The sequence below is a fragment of the Pristiophorus japonicus genome, chromosome 1, assembly GCF_044704955.1.
Source record: "Pristiophorus japonicus isolate sPriJap1 chromosome 1, sPriJap1.hap1, whole genome shotgun sequence".
NCBI classification, from domain to species: Eukaryota; Metazoa; Chordata; class Chondrichthyes; family Pristiophoridae; genus Pristiophorus; species Pristiophorus japonicus.
Window position 1 is genome coordinate 51,611,719 of NC_091977.1, and position 12,010 is coordinate 51,623,728.

The 12,010-nt window shown below is 40.9% G+C and overlaps 1 protein-coding gene across 3 annotated transcripts in view; it reads left to right on the forward strand.

Moving 5' to 3' along the window:
* Nucleotides 1–12,010, forward strand: part of homer1b (homer scaffold protein 1b) — a 103,710-nt gene that overhangs the window by 7,962 nt on the left and 83,738 nt on the right. For 2 of the 3 annotated variants that reach the window (XM_070879747.1, XM_070879749.1), the window contains exon 2: nucleotides 4,117–4,207. The exons of the other annotated variant lie outside the window; for it this stretch is intronic. In XM_070879747.1, coding sequence (XP_070735848.1) covers nucleotides 4,200–4,207 — 8 coding nt within the window. In that variant the 5' untranslated portion in view covers nucleotides 4,117–4,199. The remainder of the gene's footprint in view (nucleotides 1–4,116; nucleotides 4,208–12,010) is intronic. 3 annotated transcript variants of the gene reach the window in all.

Consider the following 12,010-nt stretch of genomic DNA (forward strand, 5'->3'; position numbering starts at 1 on the left):
ACAGAGGACACCACTGTATACCTGCCTCCAGTCCAAAAAACAATCGATCACCACTACTGTTTCCTGTCACTTAGCCAATTTCGTATCCATGCTGCCACTGTCCTTTTTATTCCATGGACTTCAACTTTGCTGGCAAGCCTTTTATGTGGCACTTTGTCGAATGCCTTTTGGAAATCCATGTACACTGTGTCAACCGTATTACCCTCATCAACCCTCTCTGTTATCTCTTCATAAATTCTCAAGGTTGTTCAGCATGATTTGCCTTTAACAAATCCGAGCTGGCTTTCCTTAACTAATCCACCCCTAACCAATTGACTTAATTTTGTCCCTGATCACTGTTTCTAAACGCTTCCCCACTACTGAGGTTAAACTGACAGGCCTGTAGTCGCTGGATTTAACTTTACACATTTTTTTGAACAATGGTGTAACATTTGCAATTTTCCAGTCCTCTGGCACCACTCCCATATTTATGGAGGATTGGAATATTATGGCTAGTACCGCCGTGATTTCTGTCCTCGATTCCCTCAGCATCCTAGGATGCATTCCATCCGCTCCTGGTGATTTATCTACTTTAATTACAGCCAGTCTTTCTAATACCTCTATCAATTTTTATCTTATCAAGTGTCACCAGTACTTGCTCCTTCAATATCTCTATGGCAGCATCCTTTTTCTTGGTGAAGACAGATACAAAGTACTCATTTTGTACCTCAGCCATACCCTCTACCTCCATGCTTAGGTTTCCTTTTGTGTCCCTAATCAGCCCTACCCCTCCTCTTACTACCTTTTACTATTTATATGCCAAAAGACTTTTGGATTATCTTTTATTTTGGCTGCCATTCTATTCTCATACCCTCTCTTTGCCCCTCTTATTTTCCTTTTCGCTTCTCCTGGTGCCATGGGCTTGGCTCTGGCTGTAATCCCCAGAGGAACCATTGTCTTCACCAGTACTCCGAACAGAATAATGATTGGAGAACGAGATGCACTTGGGACTCCTGCACTACCTGCCAGGTCCTCCTCTTCTGTTTGGTGGTCACCCATTCCCCCTCTGCTTGCACACTCTTTAGCTGTGGGGTGACCACCTCCTGAAACATGCTATCCACGAAGCTCTCCGCCTCACTGATGCACCGCAGTGACTCCAGCTGCCGCTCAGGCTCTGAAACCCGGAGCTCGATCTCTTGCAGCTGACAACACTTCCTGTACATATGGTTGTCCAGGACACGAAGCGTCCTGAAGTTCCCACATGGCACATGATGCATACTGCGTGGGACTGAGCTGCCCTGCCATTTAATAGAAGAAATTAGAAGAAATAAACTTAAAGCTTAAAAAAAAAACACTGATCAGTTACTCACCAATCAGCTCCTTCCCTTGTGCTGACATCACTAGGTTTTTTACTCTGACGTCACTCTTTCAAATTGTACCTGTTTGAGTTGCTCCCACCTCTGGTCTCGCTGGCTCTGCTCACGGGGCCTGCTGCGTTCTTTATCCCAGTTCTGGTCTCGTTCAGCTCTCGCTGTCTCCAAGTTGGTGGGAATAATGCTGATGTGTACTCTGTACTTTCTAGCTACTACATGAGTTGTAAATGCAAGACTTGCGTTTGTTTATTGTGTGTTTTTTTTAAAAAAAATTGACGCAATGTGCAAAGTATTTTCATTCTTGTTCAACGTGACTCACCAGAGCAAGTCAGTTCATTATGGAAAGAGTAACTTGTTTTGATTTGTTGCATTGCGTAAACAGTTCCCACTGCTTGGTGATATGTGTGCCTAATTGCATGATGAGTATCCTGAGAAGAGAATGAAGTGGAACTTGATCAAATTTTAATAAGCAAATTGACTCTTGTTGCAAGGCAGTGTGGTACTTATCAAAGAGGTGGTGATTAACTGTTAAGATCTGAATTGACTGAAAGAACTTGCATTTATATAGCAACTTTCAAAACCTCAATATCGCAAAGTGCTTTATAGCCAGTTAAATGCTTTTGAAGTGTAGTCACTGTTGTAACGTAAGGAAACAGAACAATTTGTGGACAGCAAGGTGCACACAGCAATGACAAAAATGGTCATGATCTGTGTTGATTGTGACATCAGAGCGATAAGTCAGGACACTGTGAAAACTCACCTGCTCCCCTCGAATAGTGCCAAGGGATCTTTTACATCCACCTGAGAGGGCTGTCAGGACCTCAGTTAACATCTCATTGGAAAGACTGCATCTCTGACAGTGTAGCACTCCCTTAACCTAGGCTGATGCTTCAGTCTAGTCCTATGTGCTCAAGGCTCTAGAGTGGGGCTTGAACTCTGGACCTTCTGACTCGGGCACAAGTGCTAGCACTGAGCCAAGGTTGTGTGCATGAGCTGGAGTTAACATTTTCAATGTACAATATTTGTATGAAACACTTAAGCCTGCAACATAACCCTTCAAACACACATTTTGACTTGTATAAAAGATGTCAAAAGTAATTTAATTTTGTATACCTATGCAAGGGAGCTTTTCCTTGTTGATAATGAGTGCATAGTCTCTGAGTTGCTTTGCCAATGTAGTCGAGGAAAAAGTGGACCTCTTGGTCAAGTTATTTCTGCATATCGCCCACTAAACTCCAAGCACAACTTGAAGTGTTGGTGGCAGTGACATTAAACAGGAGAACAAGATAAAGAAAATTATTTTGGGGGAGGGGGTTAGATGATATGTTTCCAGTAATTCTGAAATTGCTTGAGATTTGCTTATGGAAGCTTCCATGACAGTTAATCTGATGTATTGCAGCCATGATTTAGACTGCATAGCAAACTATTTTTCTGTATTTCTTTGTTTACTGTATTTGGTGGCTTAAACTCGATGTATGACTGCCTTATACCTAGTGTAAAATCTAAACCAATGGTTTTCACCAGCACTATAAATGCCAGACTTCTACAGTACTTAAATTGGTGTGCATTAATACAGTTCAGTGCTGATCATAGATTCTGATTGCACAGGGGGTTATTCGGCCCATCATGCACGTGTTTGCTCTTTGAAAGAGCTATCCACTCCCCCTGCTGTTTTCCCCATAGTTCTGCAAATGTTTCTTTTTCAAGTATATATCCAATTCCCTTTTGAAAATTACTATTGAATCTGCTTCCAATCATCCCTTTCGGGTGGTGGATTCCAAATCACAATTTTCTGGGTTTGAAAAAAATTCTCTAGTCCCTGGTTCTTTTACCAATTACCATAAGTCCGTGTCCACTGGTTCCCAACCCACTCATTAGTGAAAAGTTTTTCCTTATTTATTGTATTAAAACCCCTCATTATTTTGAACACCTGATTAAATCTCCCCATAACCTTCTCTGCTCTAATGGGAACAATCCCAGTTTCTTTAATCTCGGACATTCAATCCATACCTTTTGAATGTAGATCAGCACAACTGCACTAGTTGCTGCCATGTGACCATCTCCGAATTGTCACTGGCCGCAAGTTTTCTGCCATAAACAAACACAATAATTTTCATGCGGTATTGTCGAAGTTGGATGAAGTGTTCAATAGCTCTTGAAGTACTAACCAGAATGTAGCTTAAACAATTCACCTTTTTGGGTTCATATTTGTCACTGGACCCCACTTAAATGTTATATGCATTAAATGTGTCAGTACTGTATCTTCAACATTAAACAGCATGCTTGTGTTTGAACTACAGTTTATGCTGGATTGCTTCAGCTCAGATCACTCATGGTTGAGTTCTAATTCCCTAAATCTTTGAGAGGGTCAGTACTTGCCTTGAAATCAAGTATTGGTAATGTCTGGGAAATGAACAGTTAACCCTGTTTGGTAATTTATTATGTATTGGACTACCTTGTCCTTCCATAACATTCGCTTTGGAGGTGTTAAAACATCTAAGTAGACATTGTTTGAAATATGAAATTCATTTATTGCACAAATGATGAATAATTGAATAATCTAGCAGTGACATAGTTATATATTTGCAATACACAATCTTTTATCTACCTCAAGTAGGCAAAATAAGATCACAGCTTTGCACTGCATGTTTGATGTCTGTGCAAAGTAGAAATCAATTGAGTGAATTATAAACTTGTAGTCCCTTTAATTCAGTTTCTTGTGGGTGCAAGTCTGTTTGGGTAAGAAGACGACTTTTTCTTCAAGGTGGACTTCCTGATATAAGGAGTCAACACTCGCCTGTATCGCAACCACGGAATCACTCAGACGAAACCTCGGTTTATTGAAGCATGAAGGGGTGAGTTCAGGAATGAACCTTTGAAATACAAGGTTTTCTACATGCACAGTTATACTGTTTTTCGAGGAGTGCGACCCTACTACAAAACATCTATGACCACCGATTGGCCTACTGCTTATCAATGGCACTTCATTGATTCGTAGACTGCTGAGTGGTTTCCCAACCTGTCCATTTCCCATCACATGTCACCCTTCTGGAATGTGTTGTTCAACAGTGTTAACTTTGCCTCAGTTCCTCATGACTTGTTGATTAACCTTGCTTCCCAGGGTTTGCTATCTCGTTCCCATGCACCTGGTTTCTTATCCCTTTCCCAATAACTCCAGTTAAAACTATCTCGTTCCCATGGGTGCAGTTGCTGCTACAATCTATGTTTCCAGACAGCATGCTCCCTACTGTCCTTGGTAGGTGTTCTGTACTGAATATGTAAGTTTCCACTCTCTCTGTCTGCACCAAAGTTCAACACAGTTGATGGTTCATTTACCATCAAGCTTTGCTTCTTAGCCTTGCTCCAAAAACCCATTTGTAAGTGAGTTTTATAAGTGAGCTTTACGTACTAAGTGAGTTTTACATTCAGTCTGTCAATAGGCGATATATTACAATCCCTACTGTGAGATGGAGGAACTCCCGACTTCTCTCAACCTCCTAATACTGATCAGCCCTTTAATCTGGACCATTTTATGTGTCTGATCAATTCACTACCTTCAGTATCCACTTTAGTGAATGTCTACTTCCACCTTGGCGACAATACTTTTCCCCTTACAATACTCTACCCCCTTACAAAGTCCCTGGCACATAATGGACAATCATTTGTCACTAGATTGCAACTTGGGTGGTGCAAGAATGGTTGGCTTGGAAGTATCAGAAATGTTGTGTAATGTTGAAAAAATAGAGAAGTATTAAATTCCCCTGAAGCTAATCTTTAAGCACAAAATATCTTTTTTTTTAAAAAAAGAGCATCAATAAAATGTGGTTATTTCATTAAATCAAATCTAACTTGAGTATTTAATGCAGGAAAAATTTTCAACATTTTTAAAATCTAAAACTTGAAGTTTGTAAAAAATCAACAAAGCCAGCACTCCAGAGTTCAAATATGTTGGTTTGTATTCAATTTGGAAAGCAGCTAAGAAAGAATTGCCATCTTTTTAAGAAATGCCCAAAACACTTCACAAAGAATGACTTACTTTTTGGAGTGCAGTGTCTACTGATGTGTAGGTCAATACTGCAGCCAGTTTGGGCAGAGCAAGATCACACAAACAATAATGAGATAAATTACCAATTGGTATTGTTGTTTGTGGTAGTTGAGGAAGAAATATTAGCCAAGACACAAAGAACCTGATGCTGTTCTCCATGTCATCTTTAACAGCCACTGGAACTGCTAGAACAAGCAAATGGGCCTTAGTTAAGCACCTCCACTGAAGAACAGCACTTCATACCAACAGTACAGCACTATTGCACTGGATTATCAGCCTAGATTATGTATAATAGTTGTAGATTTGTAAATCTTTGACCACCTGATGTCACAAGTGAAGCTGCTGCCAACTCGGCCAAACTGACACCAGCTTCGTTAAATTATTTTATAATTGAATAGAAATCCCGTTGAAGTACTTTAGCCTTGTATTTATAGGATTTTGAATCTTCTTGTATCACATAGAAAATAGTAGAAGCAATTTTCTTCAGATGCAGAATATTCTTCCTTCTTGCAGAAGTTGCAGTTATAGTTTGCAGTGCAGGTCTTAAAGCACAACTGCACACCTAGTCTAAAGCCGAAGCACTACATTTCAGATTGCTTGATAGTTAGATTTCAATATTCCTAATGAAAACAACTTGTTTTGTGGGACTGAAAAGTGGTATGCAGAAGGACGCTCATTGTCTGGCACACAGATTGGAAACTTAAGAATATACGATAGCAAAACAAACTTTTTAGTCCAGAATATTGCAGCAGATGTGGAAATGATCCAGAACAATGTGGACAATTGTTGGCAATAGAAGAGTTTATTTTAATGCTCTACACAGTGATGTAGTATAGAGAAAACACAGTGGTGTGGCTTATAATTTTGACTCTAACCATATCAAGTACTTGTATATCTTACTGTAATCTTTTTACGTTCACATGAAACATTTCACATTTAATCTGAATTCAGCCTTATCTGATAGTAAGCTTATCAAGTTATATTTAGTGCAACAACTTCGCTTTGCTGTTAAACCTCTATTTGTGACAGTCAGCAGCATTTTTTTTTTTGAAAAGTAGTTTGACATAATGTTCTAAGTCATGAAAGCAGCTTTCACATGTAACTGTTGTAAAGTATCAGAACTGTTAAATTCCTATCAGAGAATCATAGAAACTTACAGCACAGAAGGAGGCCATTCTGCCCATTGTGTCCGTGCCAGCTAACAAAGACCTATCCAACCTAATCCCACTTTCCAGTTCGTGGTCCATAGCCTTGTAGGTTATGGCACTTCAAGTACACATCATTCCAGACCCCCATCCTTTGGGTGAAAAATGATCTCTAATCCCCTCTAAACCTCCAACCAATTACTTTAAATCTATGCCCCCTCTGCTAAGGGACATGGGTCCTTCCTATCCACTCTATCTGGGCCTTTCCATAGAATCATAGAAATTTACAGCACGAAAGGAGGCCATTTCGGCCCATCGTGTCCATGCCAGCCAACAAAGAGCTATCCAGCCCAATCCCACTTTCCAGCTCTCTGTCTGTAGCCCTGTAGGTTATGACACTTCAAGTACATATCCAAGTATTTTTTAAATGTGGTGAGGGTTATGCCTCTGCCACTCTTTCAGGCAGTGAGTTCCAGACCCCACCACCCTCTGGATGAAGACATTTCCCCTCAAATGTCCTCTAAACCTCCTACCAATTACTTTAAATCTATGTCTCCTGGTTGTTGACCCCTCTGCTAAGGGAAATAAGTCCTTCCCATTCACTCTATCTAGGCCTCTCATAATTTTATACATCTCAATAAGGTCTCTCCTCAGCCTCTTCTGTTCCAAAGAAAACAAACCCAGCCTATCCAATCTTTCTTCAGTGCTTCTCAAGACCGCTCAAAGTGGAGAAGAAGCATCCGAGTAGATGCTGTACACTTTGAGTCTCTTCGCCGGGAGCACGAGGAAGCTAAGTACAAGCAGCGGAAGGAGCATATGACAAATAAAGCACCCCACCCACCTGCCTCCAACCACCTGTGATCGAGAGTGTAGATCCCACATTGGTCTCATCAGTCACCTTCAAACTCATTTTAGTGTGGAAGCAAGTCATCCTTGATTCCAGGGGACTGCCTAAGAAGATCTACCTGGCTTGCTACCTTCAGGGATCTATGGACCTGCACTCCAAGGTCCATTTGTTCCTCTACACTTTTCAATGTCCTACCATTTAATGTGTAGTCCCTTGCCTTGTTAGCCCTCCCCAAATGCATTACATCACACTTTTCCGAATTGAATTCCATTTACCACTGTTCTGCCCACCTGACCAGTACATTGTTATCTTCCTGCAGTCTGCAGCTTTCTTCTTCATTATCAACCACACATCCGATTTTAATATTATCTGCAAATTTCTTAATCATATCCCAACATTCAAGTCTAAATCATTTGATATATACTGCAAAAAGCAAGGGACCTAGTACTGAGCCCTGCGGAACCCCGCTAGAAACAGCCTTTCAGTCACAAAAATGGCCATCCATCATTACCCTTTGCTTCCTCCCTCTGAGCCAATTTTGGATCCAACTTGCCACTTTGCCCTAGATCCCATGGGCTTTTATTTTTGTGACCAGTCTGCCATGTGGGACCTTATCAAAAGCCTTGCTAGAATCCACTACATTATACTACATCAAACGCACTACCCTCATCGACACCCCCACCCCCCCAGTTCCCTCAGAATTTTTTCCAATATTTTTCCCATCACTAAGGTTCAGCTGATTGGCCTGTAATTATTTGGTCTATCCCTTTCTCCCTTTTTAAACAAATGTACCACGTTAACAGTCCTTCTGTCTTCCAGCACCACATCTGTAACCAGAGAGGATTGGTAAATGACGGTCAGAGCCTCTGTTTATGTCCTCTCTTGCTTTTCTTAGCAGCCTGGGATACATTTCATCTGGGCCTGGGGATTTATCCACTTTCAAAGCTACTAAACCCCTTAATACTTCCCCTCTGTTTATTTCAGAAGAACATTATAAATAGGAGCAGGAGTAGGCCGTTTGGCCCCTTAAGCCTGCTCTGTCATTCAATATCATGGTTGATCTGATCATGGATTCAGCTCCACTTCCCTGCTCGCTCCCCATAACCCTTTACTCCCTTGTCACTCAAATCTGTCTATCTCCGCCTTAAACTTATTCAATGACCCAGCCTCCACAGTTCTCTGGGGAAGAGAGTTCCATAGATTTACAACCCTCAAAGAAGAAATTTCTCCTCAGCTGTTTTAAATGGGCGGCCCCTTATTCTAAGACTATGTCCCCTAGTTTTAGTTTCCTGAGTGGAAATATTCTCTCTGCATCCACTTTATCGAGCCCCCTCATTATCTTGTGTTTCAATAAGATCACCTCTCATTCTTCTGAACTCCAATGTGTATAGGCTCAACCTATCCTCATAAGTCAACCCCCTCATCTCTGGAATCAACCTAGTGAACCTTCTCTGAACAGCCTCCAATGCAAGTATATCCTTCCTTAAATACGGAGACCAAAACTGTACCCTGTACTCAAGGTGTGGCCTCACCAATATCCTGTACAGTTGTAGCAGGAATTCTCTGCTTTTATACTCTATCCCCCTTGTAATAAAGGCCAACATTCCATTTGCCTTCCTGATTACTTGCTGTACCTGCATACTAACTTTTAGTGTTTCATGCACAAGGACCCCCAGGTCTCTCTACTACAGCACTTTGCAATTTTTCTCCATTTAAATTATAATGTGCTTTTCTATTATTTCTGCCAAAGTGGATAACCTCACATTTTCCCACTTTATACTCCCATCATTTAATCTATTATTTTCACGCTCCTCCTTCCTGATTGCAATGTCTGCATCGCCCCTCTCTTTTGTGAAAACGGATGCAAAGTATTTATTTAGAACCATACCCATGTCTTCCGTCTCCACACACAAATTACCTTTATGATCTCTAATAGGCCCTACTCTTTCTTTAGTCATCCTCTTGCTTGTAATGTATTTATAAAACACCTTTGGGTTTTCCTCAATTTTACTTGCCAAAATGTTTTCATGCTCTCTTTGCTTTCTTAATTTCCTTGTTAATTGTACCCATGCACTCTCTATATTCTAGAGTTTATGCAGGATTGAGCCCTCTATATCTGTCATAATCCTCCCTTTTTTCTTTATCCTATCCTATATGTCCCTTGACATCCAGGGGGCTCGAGATTTGTTAGTCCTGCCCTTTTTATTCAAGGGGACATACTTGCTCTGAACCCTCCAGATTTCCTCCTTGAATGCCTCCCACTGCTCTGACACTAATTTACCATCAGTTAGCTGTTTCCAGTCCACTATGGCTCAATCAATTCTCAGCTTAACAAAATTGGCTTTTCCCCAATTGAGAATTTTTATTCCTGGTCTATCTTTGTCCTTTTCTATAACTACCCTAAAATTAACTGGATTATGACCACTAGCACCAAAATGCTCTCACTGATACCCATTCCATCTGCCCAGCTTCATTCCCTAAAACTAAGTCCAGAACTGTCCCCTCCCTTGTTGGGCTTGCTACATACTGGCTAAAAAAAGTTCTCCTGAATACAGTTTAGAAATTCAGCACCCTCTGTACCTTTTGCACTAATTTTATTCCAGTTGATATTAGTGTAGTTGAAATTCCCTACTATCACTGCCCTATAGTTTTTATACTTCTCAGGAATTTGCCTACATACTTGCTCTTCTATCTCCCTCTGACTGGGGGTTTATGGTATACTCCCAGCAGTATGATTACCCCTTTTTTGTCCTTCAATTCAACTGATATGGCTTCATTTGATGATCCTTCCAACCTATCATCCCTCCTCACAATTGTATTTGTTTCTTTAATCAATACTGTGACCCCCCCTCCTTTTTACCCTCTGTGTATCCTGTCCGAAAACCCTTTGTTCCTCTACACTTCTCAGTGTCCTACCATTTAATGTGTATTCCCTTGCCTTGTTGGCCCTCCCCAAATGCATTACCTCACACTTCTCCAGATTGAATTCCATTTGCCACTGTTCTGCCCACCTGATCAGTCCATTGATATCTTTCTATTGAGCTCCTGCTTTGAAAACTTATTGAGGGGTGGACATTAGTTTAGTAGTAAATCGTTTCCCTATCTGCTGCTGAGCCATAAAAACTTAAAGGTCACATTCAATCCTTGGTCTATGCTCAGCTGGCATGGGTTCTCCTCCAGGCTGGAGAGGGGCTGAAATCAGCCAAGGTAGCTAATCCTGATTACTGAGGTAACATTTAATTGGAGTTTGCTGTAATTTCTCTCCTCTTCCTCCCTGCCCCCAATGCCAACAACTTTAATGCTGGTTCACATGTCAGCAATTTTGGTTAAAGTGTTGTGGGGTACTGGGAACCAGTCCAAGAGCTGGCTGGTATCTGCAGAAGAGGGAGAAAAGCCATCTCAGAAAAGAGTACGAGTTGATATAGCTGCTACTTGGATAGTATTTGCACTCGACACTATTTTTTGGTTTTTCGATTCTCTGTACAATTGCCTATTTATTTAAATTTAAACCCATATATTTAACTATCAGTAAATGTTAGTTCAAAAACAGGATTATTGCCGTAAAGCAAGTTTATAAATGATATTTTATGTTTTGGAAAAGTAGCTTGAGGATAATTTACAATGGAAAGGAGTATTCTACTGAGATGAAAAGATGAAAGATATCTAGGTATTGAAAGAATCAATATGAAATAGTTAGCTTAATCTGGGCCAACAACAAGCCATAATAATACTGACTTCCATTAATGGTGGAAGCAAAATTTACTTCTTTGACTAGAAAGTGCTGGCATAATTGAAGCTCCAGGGTGAGAAAAGGCCCATCAATGTTTGCCAAACAGTGGTTTAGAAACTTTCCTATGGGAGGAGGAGAATTTCCAGAAACTGGTTGCACACTGGAGTTGGAGGTCTAGTCTATCAAGGAGGCTGCTGTGACAAGCTTAAGCCACTGTTAGCTTTCTGCCAGATTGAAGGCAGATGTCTGTTGTAGAAACATTGAGGAAACTGAAATTGGGGGTAACTCCTATAGGAAAATGTTACCTGGAAGCACAATACGAGAAACAGGCTTCTATGTCCAAAGCTCAGTATGCACTGTGAGTTGGAGAGAGACACAAACTGCTGCTGATGAACCTCTGCTTCCAATTGGTGGAACCACTAATCTGTGGGATGTGATGCATCGATGCCCTGGTCAGGAGGACAGTGATTATGCATTCACATTTTATGGTCAGTTTGTGCTGCTCAAAAATTTCCTGAGGTGCTGGTACCTGCTGTCCATCTAGTGAGGGCTCAAACCTGCACTTGTCGAAGATCTAATGACTAACGAGTACCTGCCTCTTTAGGAGGAGATTGTAGTGGTTATGCAGTCTTTTTGGGGTTGAAGTGGCCACAAGATGACCCATCTGGTGATGGACATTCAATACTAAGTCAACTCTCGGACTTTAAAAAAATCTTGTGATCTGTGGAACGTTTCATTGAAAGAAAAGTAAATTACAGACAAATATGTCTCCTATCACAGATGTAATGTATGCACCTGTGAATATGCTCACAGGTTTAGAGCTGTTGCATTGTGAGTGGCTTAGTCACGTGATGTTCACAAGACTCCATAAAACCCCAGTCAATTGGGTCT